The 21,377-nt window shown below is 46.5% G+C and overlaps 3 protein-coding genes across 3 annotated transcripts; all 3 read left to right on the forward strand.

The window, feature by feature from the left end:
* Positions 1-8,371: 8,371 nt before the first annotated feature.
* HOO65_050405 (Reverse transcriptase RNA-dependent DNA polymerase) lies at positions 8,372-13,695 on the forward strand (the record flags this gene model as incomplete). Its single annotated transcript, XM_071003074.1, has 5 exons — positions 8,372-8,589; positions 8,634-8,670; positions 8,934-10,968; positions 11,081-12,081; positions 12,286-13,695. The coding sequence occupies 5 exons, from the start codon at positions 8,372-8,374 to the stop codon at positions 13,693-13,695; spliced, it is 4,701 nt and encodes a 1,566-aa protein (XP_070858464.1).
* A 1,871-nt stretch (positions 13,696-15,566) lies between these two features.
* HOO65_050406 (Copia protease) lies at positions 15,567-18,148 on the forward strand (the record flags this gene model as incomplete). Its single annotated transcript, XM_071003193.1, has 2 exons — positions 15,567-15,924; positions 15,969-18,148. The coding sequence occupies 2 exons, from the start codon at positions 15,567-15,569 to the stop codon at positions 18,146-18,148; spliced, it is 2,538 nt and encodes an 845-aa protein (XP_070858465.1).
* An 860-nt stretch (positions 18,149-19,008) lies between these two features.
* On the forward strand, positions 19,009-19,806 carry HOO65_050407 (uncharacterized protein; the record flags this gene model as incomplete). The annotated part of the gene is made up of 1 exon (XM_071000885.1): positions 19,009-19,806. The coding sequence occupies one exon, from the start codon at positions 19,009-19,011 to the stop codon at positions 19,804-19,806; it is 798 nt and encodes a 265-aa protein (XP_070858466.1).
* Between the last annotated feature and the right edge of the window lie 1,571 nt (positions 19,807-21,377).

Consider the following 21,377-nt stretch of genomic DNA (forward strand, 5'->3'; position numbering starts at 1 on the left):
GCAAAGGGGGCACAGGCAATAATGCATTAGGAAGTGCTTTTACGTGGGGAGAAGAAGTCACTACAGTAGCAAATGAGACATTCAGGCAACGCTGGAGAGCTAAAAAAAGAAAAAAAAAGACACGCATACGGCTAGCAGGAGCCCTTCCTATGGGGGGCACTGAAGATATTCTAGCTCAAAAGGAGGTTGATCGGCTGGTGGCTCAAGAAATGCAACAAAATTGTGGACAGTCGAAGCGGGCTGGGACATTTGGCAGCGTGAAGATTGTAGGACGACTGGCCATAATGCAAGAACCTGTTTAGAAGATGTAGAATAATCTGGCGAGTCTAGCCGTATTTATTCTAAATTAATTTCTTTGTTATTATTTTGCAATGGACGGATAGTGTGGTCAGACTAAAGGGGTTTGCTTGAAGAGAATCTCCATGTTATTATTTTATCACTGAAGCTGAGACTACAAAAGACTGAAGAGAAAGTTGCACAAGTTACACAACATGTCCTTTGATGCAGTGATATTGCTAAATGGGATAACTAATGTAAAGATTCAACTATTAAAGCACCGGTTGTGATGGGTTTTACCAACTACAAGAGAATCTGAATTGTGATGAAATACTGTTTATTTTATCAAAATTGTAAACAAAACGAAGAGAAACTGTGGAACTAGAAACCATAATGCAGAGCCTGCTATGTTGATGTTGAACACAATAAAACCTGTGTGCATGTATGGGGCAACATGAATGATGTGATCATGGAATTGAGCTTCATGAATTAGCCAAAGATGATCTGAAATTTCAGGGCGATGGCTCAGGACATTCAGGTGCGCCTACGCAAAGGCTCATATCCACACCACGTGCAATCCCATCACTATCCTCTATACAAAAGCAGGCTTCCCACAAAGTGCAACAGTTTATCAATGTTCTGGCAGCGATGCTACCATGGGTATTGGCTCCATCAACAGCAGGCAGTGCAATAGCAGTGCCAGCAAGAGCGGCGAGGAAGGTACCAGTCCAGAATTGCATTTTGTTGGGTTGGTTATTGTAGGAATGAAGTTGAGACTTGTGAAGAAGAGAAGATCGGAAAGAAGTATAAAGTAGATATGAAGTTTCAAAGGACAGTAGTTGAAGGTAAGTGTATGAAGTTGGAGAACTGATGAGGATGAGAAGAAGTAGTAGAAAGGCTGATTATCATGGAGGAAGGAAGGGTCTTATATACATGTCTGAATAGATACTTGAGGAAAAGCTAGTCGAGTATGTAAAGCCATCAATACCTCTACACCACAAGATCTCTGTTGACCAAGAGACCACGGATCACACATAGGCATTTCTGTAGGCTTCCAAATACTTGTTATTAGCTTTCGGCTATAACATTGTTCTTGTACAAGTATGCATTACATACTGGTATGCCTATGTGTCCTTTGCTCAAGCTTCCCTTGTAAAATGAACCTGGCCATCCATTTTTGGAACTAATCGCTATATTTTAGATAGTGGTCTACTCAAACTTCATAATAGCTAGGCTCTCTCCTGTACTCTAGCCGAGTTAAACTCATCTGATACTACCTGTTTGTTAGACTTCCAAGAGTAGATATTAGGAGGGCAAACGGAATACTTCTGGAACAGAAAGAAGAAGGAACAAGCCATTATTGATATTCCTCTACACCTATCTATTTCTTGATTGAAGAGTCCCTTCATGTCCGCTACTAACCTTAATGCTGAGCTGAATTGGGTAATAGTCAGAAATCCTGGTGAACCTGACTCTGGTTACCGATACTTTCATGTGCAAATCTCAGCTAGAGAGAGTAGGGGGGTAGCGTTATGCCTTAATTTTCAAGTTCTCATATTTACCACTACATTTATCATGAATAGTCTGCGTATTGAGCTGCACTACAATATGATAAGCAGAGGCATATCTATATCTTGGTCAATGTGCTTTATACGACTCATTCTTAGACTCAGGGGATCCAATCCATTATCATTACTTGACATAGATGTACTCACCTTCTAAAATTAAAATTTACCTGTAGAGATAACACTCTGGGCCATATCAATTATAGTGTCTAACTGTGTTAGGGCATTACCTTTAGGTAAATTTAAAAGCGTCTTACCTAAAAGTGCAAAATAGTTACTCAAAAGTTCATCAATACTTATACTGAGACTAGAAATCTTCATCTAGGTGCCCTGGACCTAGTCGGCCCCCAACATGCACACACCATGGCGACAGCTACATGCGGTTCCCCTTTGGCTCCACGCCCTCCCTGTAAAGTCTTGGGGGCCGACGTAGACCATCAGATAAGTGGGACAGACCAGTCGGTGGAACGCTCTACTCAAATTTTCACACTTCCATCTTTCAAACCACTTTACTCAAGCTACCAATAATATCCTCAAATTCTAAAAAAGCCAATCTAGGTCTTACTATCACTAGTATCAAACAAGGCCTCCCAAATCTCAGTATTCAAATAGCTGCCAAGATCTACACAGTCAACCTTGACACCTCTTATACCAGAAAGAAGGGAAGACATGCTCGACAGGGTATACACGGCAGCTCTATGTGATTGACTCCACTCGAATAAGAGACTCTAGTTAAGTTCATTCTTGACCTAGATTCGTGAGGGTTTCTCTCCTGGCTTAGTGGTGTTAAGGAAATAGATGACCTACTCCTCTCGGAATGCAATGTGAGACATGCTGGCAGCACTGGGCTTCACACTTCGTCCAGTGGCAACCAGAGCTCAAGGCTTCTCGTAATCGCACATGCGACTAGTGCCTCATGATCATCAGGCGGTGTTATTGAAGCCGGATGTTAAGTTATAGCTTCCAACACAAACTGGCCCTCTTCCTGAAGGGACTAGCACTTAGGTCTCCTTGACGCTAGACAACACGACACAAGAACTCTCACAGTCTGCCTATGCCAAGGATCGAATTGGCCATCATAAAGGAAGCTCTCCGACCCCAAATCATGCCTTCGGCCAGTTTGCAAAGGGGACACAGGCAATAATGCATTAAGTAGTGCTTTTACGTGGGGAGAACAGGTCACTACAGTACCAAACGAGACACTCAGCCAACGCCGGGGAGCCAAAAAGACGCACATACGGCCAGCAGCAGTCTTTACTATAGGGGATGCTAAAGAGACTCTAGCTCAAAAGAAGTTTGATCAGCGGCTGGCTCAAGAACTGCAACAAAATGGCGGTCAGTCGAAGCGAGCTACGGCACTCAGCACTGTGGAAATTGAAGGAAGACAGGCCATAACGCACGAACCTGTTTAGAAGATGTAGAATCATCTGGCGAATCTAGTTGTATTTATTATAAATTGATTTCTTTGTTATTATTTTGCAATGGACGGATAGTGTAGTCAGACTAAAGGGGTTTGCTTGAAGAGAATATCCATGTTATTATTTTATCACTGAAGCTGAGACTACAACAACTGAAGAGAAGGTTGGACAAGTTACACAACATGTCCTTTGATGCAGTGATATTGCTAAATGGGATAACTAACGTGAAGATTCAACTATTGAAGCACTGGCTGTGATGGGCTTTACCAACTACAAGAGATTCTCAGTTATAAAGAAATACTGTTTATTTTACCAAATTTGTAAACAAAACGAAGAGAAACCGTGGAACTAGAAACCATAATGCAGAGCCTGCTTCGTTGATTTTGAGCACTATAAAACCTGTGTGCATGTATGGGGCAACATGAATGGTGTAATCATAGAATTGAGCTTCATTAATTAGCCAAAGATGATCTGAAATTTCAGGGCGATGGCTCAGGACATTCAGGTGCGCCTACACAAAGGCTCATATCCACACCACGTGCAATCCCATCACTATCCTCTATACAAAAGCAGGCTTCCCACAAAGTGCAACAGTTTATCAATGTTCTGGCAGCGATGCTACCATGGGTATTGGCTCCATCAACGGCAGGCAGTGCAATAGCAGTGCCAGCAAGAGCGGCGAGGAAGGTACCAGTCCAGAATTGCATTTTGTTGGTTTGGTTATTGGTAGGAATGAAGTTGAGACTTGTGAAGAAGAGAAGATCGGAAAGAAGTATAAAGTAGATATGAAGTTTCAAAGGACAGTAGTTGAAGGTAAGTGTATGAAGTTGGAGAACTGATGAGGATGAGAAGAAGTAGTAGAAAGGCTGATTATCATGGGGGAAGGAAGGGTCTTATATACATGTCTGAATAGATACTTGAGGAAATACTGGTCGAGTATGTAAAGCGATTATTACCTCTACATCACAATATCTCTGCTGAGCAAGAAACCACGGATCACACATAGGCATTTGTGTAGGCTTTCAAATACTTACTTTTTGTTAGCTTCTAGCTTTAACGTAGTACTTGTGGAAGTAATGGATTACGTACTAGTATACCTATCTATCCTTCGCTCAAACTTGCTTTGTGAACTGAAGCTATCTATCCCAGAATCAGATTTCCGACCCACTGCAAGATTGTACTCAGTAGATTACCATGCCCTTCGTCGACGACAGGATGGCATTCAATGTCAGCGCATTACTATCCCCGACTCACGGAGACTCTCCAATCTAGAAAGACGTGACTGTCAACCCAAGTACATACATCTCTTCGTGGAAGTACTCAGGCGTTGACGAAGGAGACAGTGTACTATCAATACAAGCCATTCTACACTACAACAAGCAAGAGTCTCAACCTCTATCAAAAAATTTAAAAATTATCTTTTATACTTTCAACTATTAGCTGTTAACTGTTGAAAAAGAAAAGAAAAAACCCTTCACGCACTAAACATATCATCGCAACGGCAAGCTCGATAAAATCCCCCCCCCCCCCCCTACCTAGACTCGGTCAAAGATAGGCCGAAATTGTCGTAGCTCAAGGTAGTCGCCAACTCTTGTGAGAACGGGAGATAACATTGATCCGCAGACCCGTCCCAGAAAGAGGAGCCAGAAGATACCTAACTAGCGCCCACCTTTTCCCTAAATGCCATTCTAACACGACGCACTAAATGTCCTAGAATAGGAAGAAGAACGGAGAACTGAATATTGATGTTGTGTATATGTATCTAATTCTTGCTTCAAGAGCGGATCTCAACCTACCTATTCATGTATCCATCACTACAGTGTCTAGCTAGACTAAACACATGGCCTCGGAAAATGTTACGTGGCGCTCTAAGCACGCCTCAAACACTTGATTAGCGATTACGCAGAAACCTACGCATTGTGGCTGAATACACAAACAACAGTATTAAAGCCCTAAAGGTCAAGTATAAAAGCTAAAGAGCTGGAAAAATGAAGTTAGTTAAAACTAAAGTAGGACAGGATTAATTGAAGTTTACTTGAAGATATACATTTAGATCTGATAAACAGAAAAGCCCCTTTATGTCTGATACTAACCCTAGCTTTCGGCTGAACTATGTTAGGGTCAGAAATCATGGTAGCCCCGACAGATACAGATTCTAGCTAAACACAGACCGGGATGATGTCATCAGGATAAACACCGAAGAAGAAGCTGGTACCACCAACATGCCAACATGACAACACTCTAGACTGCAGACACCCTTCCCGGATTTTATGGAACAAGTCTAGCTCCCATAAAGCTCCCCTGTACGTTTTTCTCCGTCATAGAAGTAAAGAATGCCTCGTGAAATGCACAAAGAAACACGAGCTTGCTCACGTGTGTTACATGTGCTCGCATCAAGTCCTCGATCTGTTGACGATACGCCTTCTTCATCGGCCCAAAATACCCAAAATATAATGGCTGAAGGTAATGAAAAGAATGAGGAGGCATACACAAAGTGTAACAACGTTGTGTTCTTTGCAGTAGCGCTCAAATATGGTAGCATGGTGGCTCTCATGACTACCAAGTATTAACAGTGGATGGGTGCCTTTCATACGGCTCCCTGTATGCTTGTCGAAGTGCTTGATCCAATCCAGGCCTTCTTCGTTCGATCTAAATTTCAAGATTATGATACGACCAGACTTCGTACCGAGCGCAAACCTTGAGTTAGCTCATGCGAATTTCTAAGTGTAAGGGCTGCGCCCATTGGTTAGCCTTTGGCTATTGTGAAGCACCCCCCCCCCCCCCCCCCCCCCCGCCCCCTTTAGCAGACAGACGTTATAAGGACCCTTTACCCCTCATGATACTTTAGATTAGTTTCCTTTCCTTTCCCCTCCAATGTGTAATCTCCGGACCTGCTCATATGAAACTATCTGTGAACTAACTGTGACACTAAGGACGACATGATGGTGGTAGCCAAAGGACCCTTTGCTCATCATAATACAGACACTCCAATGACACTGACATATATCACAGATAAGCTCAAACAACCTTCGATTATCGGAACCCATTCTACAAACATTCATAATAGCTCAACGTTAAGTTCATCTCTCCCAGCTTTTGTTGTTCAGCCCTCATTCGAAATGGTCTTTCCTTACCGGCTTCTCTACGAAAGTGCGGCTCCGTCAGAACTTTTGGTGATATATTACTACAACGCGGGCACAGCGCACAAAGATCACTCGGTCAATGTGGACTAGGTGTTAGCCCTGTCGAAGATTGTATACAACCGATTCCCATATGCTTCCGTCACAATCCTTGTTCTCAATCTAGAATCACACGTCAGTGGCAGTTAGCTCTAGTAAAAGCCACAAGTACGTGAGATCATGAGCATAGTAGACAGGCTGGTATTTTTATTAAAAAAAATGAATGATGAGCTGGCGTTTTAGCATTCCTTTGAAGAAACCAAGTTGGCAGTAGTTGAGTTGAGGGGAACATATGAAAATATAACTAGTTTTAGACAGGTCAGAGAACACGTACATACACCTATGTATGAAGAAAGAGATGTACAGTTAAGTTAACTATGTGAAAGTAGTTGGCGCACTCTGCATTGACGCAACCTAATCTAGTGGCCTTGCTGCTACCCATGCACCTGCGTGCATTGCGGGATCCTGTTGCGTGGCGCTCCAAGCTTGCCTCAGGCACGTGACTGTTGTGTGGCGCTTTGACAAGCACCCCTCAGACAATTGTGCACAGACCTATCCACTGTGGCTGAAAATATACAGAAGTATAAAAGCTAGAAAAGCTGGAAAAGTAATTTAGAAATTGAGGTTAAAATAGTTAGCGATTTATAGAGTCAATAAAGAATAACAGCGTTAGGTCTATTCAACAGATCCACCACTTTGACTTGAGCAGGGGTATTTCCTATCACTTTCAGCTGGATTCCCATTTCTGGGCTTCCAGCTATTTCCATGGGTGTTTGATGCTATCCCTTAAAGTACGCTAGGTGTAGGGAGCAGCAGAGCAGACCGAAACCTTAGTGCTCCATACCGCAACAGTTCAGGCGTTAGTTGCTTTCCTAATCGCTCGAAACACTCACCACCCTACCTGTTCTATCCTTCGATCTGGTTTAAATCAGAGCCACTCGAAATCGGGGTTTTTTTGTCAAATAAACTAGGGATTATGTCAGAACATGACTAAGCAGACATGGAGGAAAGGCACGAGGTACATAAACCCCCCCCCCCATTTGGTACTCCGACTCCCCTTTTGGCAGTTACTACGTGGGCATCAGGTTTTTTCTACACAGGCATCGGGCTTATGTGGGCATCAATTTACGCACTCTGATTGGCTGGAAATGTGTCTGTTAGTGCATTCTATGCTCTGGAATTCTGCCAATGTACCTCTCTCCCCTGGCCAATTCTATGGCTGATACTTATACAAAGAAATGTAAAAAGGACAGGATACTCTTTGTGTTGAAGACTTCACTGATATATGATTTCTTTATCCTATGTTATTACTCTTAAGTACTATGATGTAGCTGCACCTACTCAGGAAAACAACCTCATGACAGCCAGTAGAGTAAGGCAGAGAATGGCTGTATAGAGGCTGAGGTCACCTGGGAGCTGGGGGATAATCCTCTCAGAACAGGAAGAAGGGGTGTAGCTGACATCTAGAGAAGGATAGATAAAGATACTGAAGAATAGCAAGCTTTGTATCTAATGGACAGAGAGGGAGATTGCATTGTATTTAGAGAATGAGAATCAAGTGGTTATATTTGGGTATAAAGGCAGCTCAAATAAATAGTATAGAGACAAAGGTTGTGAAATGGCCCTTCTAGAAGAAGAAATTCACAGCAACCGTAGTCTTGCTACTTGTAAAGAATCCTTGAGATTTGGCCCACTGTTAGTGCACATGCTTCACCGCCTTTATGGGGCTTGTACCTGTAAGCTAGAGCCAATCAGAGTGCATAAAGCCTGATGCCCGTGTAGAAAAGACCTGATGCCCACGTAGTAACTGCCAAAAGGGGAGTCGGAGTACCAAATGGGGGGGGGGGGGTTGATGTACCTCGTGCCTGGAGGAAAGGACACGTTACTGTAAACCCAAGCATCTATATCTCATACCCAAACGCAACTCTAGTCGATGATCAAGACTGGGAGAATGTCACCAGAGCAGATGCGGAAGAAGAAGCTCGCCGAGCCCGCATGCCGACACGACAACGCTCTCGATTGGAAGAAGAAGCTCGACGAGCCCGCATGCCGACACGACAACGCTCTCGATTGGAAGAAGAAGCTCGCCGAGCCCGCATGCCGACACGACAACGCTCTCGATTGGAAGAAGCAGAGCCCATCCCCACTCGAGTAAGGCTTTCTAGCCATGAAAAGCTACTAGCTTGCCACGCTAGGACGATGGAAACCACCTGTCGCGCCTATGAGACCCAGGTATAAATTCGGCCTCGAACGAAAAAAAAAGGCTGCGTGCTTGGATGAACAAGCACATTTCGCCTGCCTTAGCTACCTGAGCCCGGTTGACGCCTTTCACTTGCAAAAAACACAGAATCTCACGCTCACTCGCACTCGCCATTATTGATTCACTTGTACACTTGTTTTCGTCACCTTGCTTTTTGTTTCATCTTACCTAACTCAATCACCGCCTCACTTGTGTTAACGCAATCTTACAATCGCTAATCACGATGTCTACTCAGATGCTTCAAGTTGAGGTCACGCTGACCTCTCAGTCGGACTGGGATGTCTGGTACAACCGCTTGAAGCTTAAATCTATCTCCCTATCAGTATGGGATCTTCTCAAACCACAACAACCAACCACCGTTGATGCAGCTGCAACTGCAGCACCCGCCACCCAAACCTTGCTTACTGAACCTGAGCTCCCCGACCTTGAAGACCCCTTGTATGAGCGAAAATATCGTGTCTTCGCACTCGAGTCGAAGAAATATGAGACGCAACAGAAGGCTCTGCAAACAATCTCAGACTTCATCGGTCAAACGGTCTCCGGCAATCTCAGCTTGCTTTTGCTCACAGAAAAACACACGGCCAAAGACCAGATCGCCGCTCTCTACAAACGGTTCAATCAGTCCACCGCCCAGATAAAGAGACAGGCACGTGAAGCCTGGAGGACGGCTCTTCAGCCACCGAGGAAGCAGGGTCTTGAATTATGGCTCAACAACTTACTGGCAGCTCACGCAAATCTCACAAAACTTGGGTTGTCAGAAGCTGAGAATACAAGCGCTGTTGAAGCACTGCTCGCGTCAATTGGCCCCATCGCACCGACAGGTTGGGTCGAACGAGTGGTCTCCCGCATGATAAAGAACAAAGAAGTCATTTTCGAAGATCTTCTAGTCCAATTCAGACAGGAGTGCCAGTTGGTTAACGCTTTGAGAGGTAACCAGCCTCAGACGGGAGCCTTTGTCGCAACCAACGACCAGTCAAAACAAAAGCCAGTGGAAAAGGCTTGCTTATGTGGAGAGATGCATCGTTTCAGTGCATGCCTGTACCTTCACCCGTCACTTCGCCCCACGGACTGGAAGGCGAATCAGCAAATTCACGATTCCATAAATAAGAAACTCGCTGATAGCTGGAGGCTACGCAAATCAGTCGAGAATTCAGCTAAGTACGTCAAGAAATCAGAATCTGCGCAGAACACGCCAGAAAAACCGTCGAACGCGAGTACAGGTATCGAAATCAAGAAGGCCTTCGTAACGTCCTCAACCGCCGGGGCTTTCTCAGTTCAACATCACGATCACTTCGACCGCCTCCGAGACAGCTGGATCTATGACACTGGTTCAGATGTCCATGTCACCAACACACGCATGGGCTTCACCGATACACGAAAGGTGCAGAACGAGTGGCTCGCTGCCGGCAGTCAGGAGGTCAAAATAGAGGCCTACAGAGAGGTTGTCATACCAATTAGTGGCCCTAAGAAGACCGAATTCATCAAACTCACCAATGTCGCCTACGTGCCGGACTTCCTAACCAACTTAGTATCCAACAAGCTCCTCAAATCTCGCGGAGTATACCTCAACACTCGTGACAATGTGCTCTTCTCCGACGACAAACCTGTTTTTGCGCGCCTACGAGAACTAGATGGTCACCTGTTCGTCAACTTTGGTCATGACACGCCTATGGAGCTCTTTCAGAGTAGCGCGTTTGCCGTCACAATCGCAGCACCCCGCAAACCCATCACCGCCACAGAAAATAGACGGCATCAGGCGCTTGGCCACCCTGGCCCTGATGTAATGGAACATCTCGTCAAAGCAGTCGATGGCGTGAAGGGGGTGGAACATGGTCCAACAACTATCGAATGCCAGACTTGTGCTCTGTCAAAGGCACACGCTATTGTCTCACGCCGATTGAACCAAAATGAGATCCAGGCAATCAATCCTTTCGACAGAGTCTGCTTCGATTTTATCCAGATGGACCGCGCTTACAACGGTATGGAATGGGGGCTCCACCTGGTTGACCAGATCAGCCATGCACACTGGTTTTGGCCTCTGCGTCGGCGCAAGGAGGTTGTGCCACATCTCCGCGCGTTTATTCTTCTAGTCCGAAATCAATATGGCCACAACGTCAAATGTTTCCGCTCCGACAACGATTGGGCGCTCTTAGGAGCACCATACCGCGAGCTCACCCAGGAATTTGGCATCATCACCGAATCGAGCGCCGCCTCCACTCAAGCACAGAATGGTTATTGCAGTTTAGTACTGAATATGGAAGGCGGTGAAGGTGGGCGGAAACAGGGGGTAAGTGAAGTATTTCACCCTGCTCACCAGCACAACCTTCTAGATAGACTCCTTTCCCTCCTCATCAATCAATAAAGATTATATACGAATCATAGCATTGCGCCTCACCCGTAACAATGGTCGTGCTGAACATGCTGGTAAAATGATTGTCCAGAAGGCCCGTACGCTTCGAGGACCTCTTCCACATGACCTATGGCCAGAAGTCATGGAAGCGGCCGTATATCTCCTTAATCGGACTCCCACTCGAGCACTCGCAGTTGAGGATGAAGGTAAACTCAGATATCGGACGCCATTCGAAGTGCTATACGGACACAAACCTTCGCTCGCCCACATCCGTCCCTATGGATGCAAGGCATATCCGTTGATCCGCAATATCCCGTATCGAATGAAGCTCCAATATCGAGCGCACATTGGTTATCTTGTCGGATACCATTCTACCAATATCTTCCAGATCTGGGTGCCGAGTCAGCAGGCAGTCATCCGCACACGAGACGTCACTTTTGACGAGACAAACTTTTACGACCCACGAAGTGTCGACCTGGCAATCCTGCAGCCAATACAACACTTCGTCAGCACGATCGAACCAGACTCCACTGCGGAACCTGATGAGGGTATATGGGAAACCGTTCTTCAGGAAACAGTCCAGCGACCAGTGGAAACACTCGTACCAGATGCCATCTCGCCCTCAGAAACAGAAAAAATAACAATGAAAAAACCCGTCAAACCTTGGAGTGGCCAACCTACGCCCTCACCAGGAGCCTCGCCTCCACAACCCAACACTCAGAACGAGACGGCCACGGCAGCACCTCCCGTGAAACCTCGCACGCCCAGTCCCACGCCAGACATTGATTTTCCGGAAACAGAAAACTCACAGTTTGATCTCCTTCCTCCGTCATCGCCCATACAGCTCACTGGGGCGTCGCAAACTCTACCATCTCAATCACGCAGAGTCAATGTGGCGCCTCGTGCCAACACGATCAGCGCGGATGTCGATACTGCAAACATCCTTCCAAATCGCAGAACACGCCGACGAAACGCTGCACTTGCGGTAGCACAGCTTGCTGAGGGACAATTTCATGCTTCCTTCGCTGGGGGGGTCAAGAACAGTCGTCCGCATCGCGACTCCATGCCTCCAGAGCCAAAAACGTACTGGCAAGCCATGAAATCCCAATACGCCAGTCAATGGCGTGCAGCATGCGAGAAGGAAATCAATACGCTGATCAGCAAAGAAGCATTTAATTGAGCATCCAAAGAATCCGCGGACCAGCAAAGAGTCCTACCTTTGGTATGGGTCTTGAAGTATAAGTTCGATGAAGATGGCTATCTCAAGAAGTTCAAAGCACGTATTTGCGTGCGCGGAGATTTACAGCCAACCCCAGATGAAACTTTTGCCGCCACTGCTGCAATGCGAGTCTTCTGCTACTTTATGTCAATAATAGCAGCCTACAATCTGGAAACTGCTCAAGCGGACATGGTCAATGCTTTCATCAACCCGAATATCGACAAGCAGACCTTTGTACAGGCACCAGACGGCTTCTCGCAAGGCACTGACATCTGGGAACTGTTAAAGGCTCTCTACGGACTAAAGCAGTCACCATACCTCTGGTACCAGCACCTCACCAACACGCTTCTAGACATCGGACTGGTACCCGTGAATGGATGCAACTGTCTGTTCAAGGATCCCAATGGCACTCTCTTGGTCATGTACTACGTCGATGACCTGATATACGCAGCCACAGCAACTGACGAACTGCGCGCATTCGAAAGAAAGATCTCAAAGATTTACGAAACCAATTTCCTCGGACCAGCAAGTTGGTTCTTGGGAGTCAGAATCTTACGAGATCGCAGTCAGCGGAAGCTTTGGCTTGTACAAGACGCGTATATCAAACAACTTATCACTAAGTTTAACATCGTCACCACGCACAAGTACCAGACACCCATGAGGCCTGACAACATGGCACCACGAGAAGGCACGCAAGCACAGCCCGACTTTGTCAACCTATATCAACAGAAGGTAGGGTCATTAAATTGGCCAGCTGTTGTCACACGTCCAGACATCGCTTTTGCGGCTTCTCAACTTGCACGCTTTATGTCGAATCCCTCCAATGAACACATGGCTGCTGCTGACAGAGCACTGGCATATCTCGCATCCACACCTACACTTGCAATTGAGTATTCATCCGATGCCATGGAATCCGCCTTTAAAGTTTACGAATCAAACTTCAAGGTCTACTCAGATTCTCCTTTTGCAGACAACATCGATACTCGTCGCTCCTCGTACGGATCTCTCTTCATGCTACACAACGGGGCTATTGATTGGAAAGCCGCACGCCAATCCACGGTTACCACTTCCTCCACAGAGGCCGAGCTTCTTGCACTATCGCAAACTGCAAGAGATTTAGTTGCTTTCATGCGCCTTATGAAATCGGCTGGATACCCAGCGACTACGCCAGAGATCCATTGTGATAATCAGCAGACAATTCGCCTTCTCAAGGCTCCAGACGCTCAGCTCACCACGAAGCTTCGTCACGTCGACATCCACAGGCACTGGCTTCGTCAAGAAGTCCAGCAAGGTCGTCTAGTACCTCAATGGATAAAGACGTCTGAAATGGCTGCTGATGGACTCACCAAGCCTCTCGCTACGGACGCTTACAAGCGCTTCGTCCAACAGCTGCGTCTAGTCGACATAGGCACTAAACTTGCGCCGTAATTCAGTTCAGCCCCATACTATCAAGCGTCAGCAATGGCACTGACCTGGGGGGGGGTCTGTGAAAATTCGGCTTCCGTCGGCAGTATTTCTTCGACTCTGTTGCAAACATGTGACCGCAGGGACGGCGCTACGTGCAAACCACCCATGTCGCATCTTTCCCTCGTGACTACCCTTCATACTTCGCAATCGTATTCCCCAACTACTAACCGTCTCACCATGATTGAGATTCAGTCACAAGGACAGATATGGTTTGGAGAAGGGGTTCACTTCCAGGTATTTAAGTAGCTCGTACAATCACTCGTTAGAAGATAGAAGACAGACAATACAAGATCAACTTTATACACGCTCTCGCACCGAAGTCTTCACTAAAGACTCAAACTACTCGCTAAGTTGGTTCTCTCACTACCCAGGTTAGGGAAGAATATTGGCCAGACAAGGTGGTCGATAAACTCATGGATGTCTTGAAGAAGTACGTGGCAGTACCTGGCCATCCGCTGGCACTGGAACTCAAGAGAGTGGAGGCGACTGGAGGCTTCAAGATACACCCAGAAATGGGAAAGGACAGATACTCCAAGATATGCCTAGGAAGGGGGAAAGGGCCAAATAAAAGATATATGCTCCTCCTTCTCTGAAATTGGCCTGGAGCTACTTTCCCAACCTCATAACCAAAGTGATCAAAGCGGTAGAAAAGCCAAAGAAGGGGTATTCACATCCGGAAGGGTGATGGATCTTACTGCGCCAGTTTCCATTACAATCAACATGGCGATGCTAGGGGCCAACGCAGCCATACCCAACGTGGGGATAAGCCGGTCGCTTGACATAGTAGGGGAGGACCTAGTCATGGCCACTGCAGAAAACGTACATCCCATGTCGAGCTCGATCCATGATCTTGAGCTAGGGGGCATGTTGAGATCCTCCATGAAACGATGAGTACTTTTAGATTCGGGAGCCGGCCGTCACGTTTTCAACTCTAGGACACATTTTGTTGGGATGATGAGGGAAGTGCAAGCCCAGATCATTACAGGGGGAGATGTAGTGTCTACTTCGAGCGCAGGAACGGTGCGTCTCCCACTACATGGGGGCGACTTCCGGGCACTAAATCTACTTGATGTGGCATATGCTCCAACATTCCCATGCAATGTGATATCCTACGGCCTCTTAGAGAGGAAGGGTGCAATCTGGGATACGGACAACAACTTTCTGGTAACAAAGAAAGATAGAGCGAAGCTGTGCCGAATAGTGCGATATGGAACGCTCTATGCGCTAGACACTGGTAAGTCAACACTAGCAGTCCCAGTTAGGGACAGTAGTCAATGGTCCAGTTACGGACAGACTCAGTCAGGCTGGATAGACTATCCAGAGACATTGAAAACCTCGCTAAGTGACACCTGAAGCTGGGGGGTGGGAGATCCAATTAGGACACTAACAATGAATCTCAAAATATAGGCATCCAGGATGAAGATGCAGAAAGGACTGCAAGTCCAGGCTCAAATCTCACATTCGCAGCCCTGGGTACAATGGAAAGTCAGAAGGATGACTTTGACCATACTAGTGCCGCCAGGCAGGCGAGAAACCACTTTGTTGCACCAACAGGGATGGGAAAGAAAGCTACGACGACGAAAATCTGGCATGGATGTACCGCCCATCCCGCAGCACGGGTGCTTGATCAGGCGCAGAAAGCATCACACTAGGTCAAAGGAAGGCCCCCCCCCCAACCCGGCCATTTAAGAGAGTGGCAATTGACTTCACGGACATGAAGGGTAACCCAACGTACTCATCGATCATGTTCATGGTAGATAGGTTCTCTAGGTTTACCTGGAGGGGTGTGCCTCATGAATAGGAAAGCCAGAACCGTCTTCGAGGCAGTTACGATGCTCATAAGGAAACTCGATGCAGCACATGGACACAAGGTGTCTGTCTTGGAGGCCGATGGAGAGATCAGAAACTTGGGCCTGGAAGAAAGCTTTAAGAATCATGGCCTCACGTTGCACATTTCGGCACCATATGCTCAAGACCAGAACGGTGGAGCAGAACGAGTTACGGCGGTAATCAAGACGAGATACAGAGCGATATCTGTTCACTCTGGAATCCCTGCTCTCCTATGGACGGAGAAAATGATGTCGGCGATCTATATTCATAACCGCTTACCAAGTGATACGATAGGCGGTGTCACACCCTACCCGCTAGTCTACAAGAGAAAGCCCTCGATCGGCATCTTCGAGTCCTCTGGTCGGTAGTCTACTCGCTGAAATCATCCACCCTAAGAGGAGTAGGCAGGATGGAGCGCGACAACCCAAGAGCAGAAGTAGGATGCTTAGTTGGGTACGGAGAGACCACAGGGGTCTACCGAGTGTGGAACCCGGACACAGGGGCGGTCCAGGAGAGGAGAGACGCCGACATTGATGAAAGAACTCTCTTCTGCAAGCTGGCGGATTTTTCCCGAGAACCATGCAAGTACGCGGAGCATTCACCAGGACACAACATTTTGCCAATATCAAACGCCCTACTGCGACAGGCTACGACGAACGATGATCTCGCGAAAGCGGTGAAAACAGGATCTCTAACCTTTGGTCCAATGGTAAACTCCTCGCAAAAAGTCTCCAAAGAGCAGCACCAAGGGCCTCGGCCAATCCACATGAATGCAGCTCAGGGGGTGCTTATGGCAGCAGTCAAGTGGTACCCGAAGAAAGCAAAGAAAATAGCGAAGAGAAGGACCTTCCATAACCCCAAGACACTGGAAGAGGATAATTTCAAAGGAAGATGGCGAGAACGACACACCCATCCGATCCCCATGTCGGAAATGCCATCGACGCCAGCCCACTACAAGGAATCCCTAACTTGCTGGATGGCAGATGAATGGAAGGAAGCGCGTGAAGCGCACCTGCAAACGCATGCCAAGGCGAACTCATGGGATGAGATCGACTCAGCAAAGGCCGCAGGCGACAGGGTCCTCGACAACAAATGGGTCTTCTTCTACAAGACAGATGAATCGGGAACATATTTCAAGTCATGCAAGGCAAGACTTACGATTCGAGGGGATCAACAACCGAAAGATCCGTCGGCAGTACTGTATGCTGCCACACTGTCGTCAGTATCATTGCGCATGATACTAGTCCTTGCCCTCAGGAAGGATATGAGTGTGACCCAGTGGGATGTATCCAACGCCTTTATGAATGCAACGCTCCCAAGGCCCATTTACATGAAAATGTATGCGGGTGGTCAGAAGAATCGCATCCTCCGGACAAAGAAGGCGATCTTTGGTCTCAGAGAAAGTCCATCACTATGGAATGCTCTCTTCACGAGAATCATCACGGAATTAACGGACCTACGGCCAGTACTGGAAGATCCATGTCTATTTGCAAGCCCAGATGGACAACGATTCATTGTCCTATGGGTGGATGACTGGTTGGAAATCCACGCCAAAGACCTAGAGTCAACCAGAATGGCGACAGAACAGGTCGCCGCGATCCGCTCAGTCGTTGAGTGCACGGGGGGTGGACCTCTATCCCTGTACCTTGGAGTGCAATATGTTCGAACGCAGAACTACATCAGAGCGAATCAATATGCGTATATCGGAACGCTGTTGAACAAATGGGGGACCTACCTGCAAGATGGGAAAAGACGCGTGGTCGCATGTCCTATGCGGAACCCTCGACTTCCAAGGAACCCAGCTGATAACGGTGATCTCAGACTTAAGAACAAATACCAGCAACTTCTGGGAGAACTTCTACGGCTCAGCAATAACACCAGACCAGATTTGAAATTTAGTGTCAGCATTGCCTCGGAACATGCAGCGAACCCAGGCCAAACACACCACTGGGCGGCGCTACTCGACATACTGGAATATGTCCAACAATCCAAGGACGCCTTTCTGACAATAGAGGCAAAAGACACCACACTAGTCCCGACATTCCAGGTCTACTCAGATGCAAGCTTTGCAGACAGATTAGATCTCAGAAGTACGCAGGGGCAGTTAATCAAATTCATGTCGACAGTCATCTTCGCCAAAATCAACAAGCAGACAGTCGTCTCTACCTCGACGTCGGAAGCAGAATTGATTGCAGCATCATCAGTGTGCAGGGAGGCAATGTGGATACGCCGCATTGCTAAGGCGATGTGGGTTCCTATTCCGCCAATGCTGAAGACACACTGTGACAACCAGCAGACAATCAGGGCAGTGACAAATACCCACGCTCCACAGACCTCAAGGATGAGGCATCTTGACCTAGCAAATGAATGGCTACGAGTAGAAGTCCAGGCAAAGCGCATAGCTGTCAACTACCTGCCAACATCGGAGATGCCAGCGGACGGGCTCACAAAGCCACTACTGGACAAAGAATACACAGCCTTCAGACAATCCTTGGGGGTGAGGATCCCGGGTGAAGCACAAGTGAGGGGAACTAGAGAATGCGGTGCAGGATCTGAGGATGAGGAAATGGTGGACTTGGGCTAGGATGAGAGTCATACTCTGAGTATATCGCTACGATTGAATCTTGCGAGGGGGTGTGTCAGAACATGACTAAGCAGACATGGAGGAAAGGACACATGACTGTAAACCCAAGTATCTATATCTCATAGTCGAAGTACTCAGGGGTGGACGAAGGAGAGAGTGAACAATGAATACAAGCAATTCTACAACAGATTACCTGTATAAATCCCTTTCAAACAGACGTATAGGCTGGGCTTTTAGGGAGTTTAAGGGAAGTAGAAATCCTGGTTTGAGATATAGCAAACGCGAATTCGTTTTCGAGGTGAAACAGTTTCTCAGAATTGAGTAATCAGGATTCATTCCCACTCACGATGGCTTAATGAACGAACTTTGTCGAAGTCATTTTCCATCTTGCTTGTCTGAGCCATGGGTAAGAGAAGTGCGGTCTTTGTACTCCCTTCGTGTAAGTTTGGAAAACAAGCCTTGGGGATCTTTAGTTGTAACCTCCACTCATCTGTACAAACTTGCGCCTTTCTCTAACCGGACAGCTTAGGGACGTATTTTATTAGATATGCTGTGCACGAATAGACATTTTCTTTGTTACAGACCCGTCCTTCTTGAACTTTGGAAACGTACCTGTCTTTGCAAATACCTCACAACACGCACTCGTGGCTACTCAAAGAACGTCATTCTTTGCCTGGACGACTCATGGAAAACCAAGATCTCAAACTGGATTAATAATGAACTAACTGATGAGAAAATGCTGTTAACGTACGTTTATAAATACTTTCTACGATACCTCATTAGTAGAGATAACTCTACCCCATCACTCATACAAGTACATGATTTATTTTATTCATCTCTCCACCAAAGCCACATACATTATGTCTCTATTAAAAACCCATCAAGGGCAATCTCTGATGCAGGACGCCAATGATTATCCGGAATGGGCCACAACCAGATTTTGGGAATATGTCTTCAAACAAGTTGCCTTTGTCGGCCCTGACTGGATTATCGCATCTCAGCAGCCACCAACAAGAAGACACGACGATCGACGCCGTGTAGATCTCAAGCTGGAATTGATTAATCAGTTTTTCCACCAGCCCCTACTCTTTATAGAGGCCAAGAGAAGCGATGAATCTTTAACTTATTTTGATGACGTCGAAGCCCAGGCATATAATGCCTGCATGGCGCATCTTGTTGAAACCGGCCAGAAAACGGTATGGGCAATGACATGTGTAGGCACCAAGACAAGACTGTGGGCAGTTTACCACAAAAACGATTATATGAAAGCGTTCTGGCCTCCAGGAAACGGGTTGTCCGACCCAGAGGAATATGCTGACTACGAATTCCAAGAGCACGAGATCCTTTATTATCTTGACTACATGAAGAATAATATCGTACCTGATGGGAAAATCTTTCGACAGATTGGACATGAAAGACCAGCTGAGGTTCCGTTTTATGATGTAAGTGGAGCTCACTACGTTAGCGTGTCATCGTGCCGGAACGATATATGCAGCTGTGAGGTGCAAAACATGCCTGACTACCTCCTCAATGTCAATATTGATGATTGGATTGACTGCGAGACATGTATCTCAGAGGATAGAGTGAGAGTCTACTTGTACACAGACGAAAACAATACGTCATTCTTTACCATGTCTATTTTGGACCCAGAGGAGTAAAAGGATCAGAGGAAGTGAAGCTAAAGGCGCCATTTGACCTAGCTAAACCTATTTAGACTTCAATATTTACTCCTATTTACAGCCAGCCCTAGCTTGCCTTTCTTTTAGATAGTGTAAAATAGATCTTAAATGTTGAATCAGTTGGTTTATTAAAAGGTTTAAGTCTATGCTACGACCTGAAACTATTCCTTTTGCATTGTGGTGTCAATCCTGTCACGTGTTCAGCCACAACAGGTTCGGATAAGTGGGGCACGTATGGGACGGGACGCCACTTAACATATATACCGCGCCACGCAACAGATAGCGTTTAGAATAACTGCGACTCGCACTAGCCACAGTCAGGCAAGACACTTAGCAAGCGGCACAAATAGAAAAGAAGGCGGCTACAAAATACAGGAACGATAATTATAGATTATGGTAGGCAAGCAATCGATCAAGAGAACATTAACACACAGGCAGTAGTGGAATTATCGGCAAGTGGTGATCGAGTAGGGTCAGGACTAGTGAATGAAAGGCACCGCAGAACATGTGTTAGAACGAGTCATGATGCAAGAATATGTCAGATAGTTTCCACAATGTCCGCAAAAGAGCTTAGCATTTAGTTTCGCTTTTTAGATACTATCCCATGTTCCGTCTTGAGTGTCGGTTTTTTGGTGCACATATGTGTTTGGTGCGGTGCATATGCCCATCATATACGTTACCCCACTTCTATAGTTGATCCTTCTGTCGATAACTCCTAGCCCCTCATTTTAGACACATATATTCTCCTCAAAACAATCTGCGACAGCAGAGTATATGCCAATTTGTGATTCCCTAGATACCTTGAATACTAGTCCCAGGTGTTAGGAGCGCTAAGTTGTTCATCAGACATGGCAGATTTTTGCAAAAAAAAGTACCATGCCGGCCTGCAGCCGTATTGTGACATATGCAGCCACCCAATGGAAGTCCTTGATCGATATGTCTTATGTCAGTTCACAACCCAGACACTCGATCAATAGCCCACAGCACCAACTCTAATCTAACTAGCAGTTTCGTAGTGGCTGGTGATCATCACACGACTGCCTTTTCCTACCGCCTTGGTCCATACATATTTCCCAACTATGTTTGGCCAGTTGGGTGCGAGAGCGGTACATTGCGATTACACTATCAAAAGCCGAACTTCGTCCCCTCTGCCTATCATCATGAGGCCTCGACTGTCCATTTTGATTGTTTGGAATTCATTTCACAACGCTGCAATATACCTAACTTGTTAGACTACTTGTGGGTTGCTACTGCATGGCGAACTCCATGGCGAACTCCATGGGGTCGAGCACCCTACTTTCGCCTCAAAGATGCTCTCATTGAACCAGACTGGCCATTATTTGACGATATTGGCCTCTCAATGCTTAGGTTGCTCCCTTTGGAAATACTTGAAATTATTCACAAGTATTCAGCGACAAGTATCTTTTGGCGCTTCCACTCTGCGTCTTCGTTTACTCGACAATTGTCGTCTATCACTCCGTCAGAGGACATCTTATCGATTCCCTTAAGTACAGTTTCGCAATGGAAACGTGGCAGTCGACCTCTAACTG

The sequence above is a fragment of the Ceratocystis lukuohia genome (genome assembly GCF_044167205.1).
Source record: "Ceratocystis lukuohia strain C4212 chromosome Unknown Supercontig5_pilon, whole genome shotgun sequence".
Taxonomy (NCBI): domain Eukaryota; kingdom Fungi; phylum Ascomycota; class Sordariomycetes; order Microascales; family Ceratocystidaceae; genus Ceratocystis; species Ceratocystis lukuohia.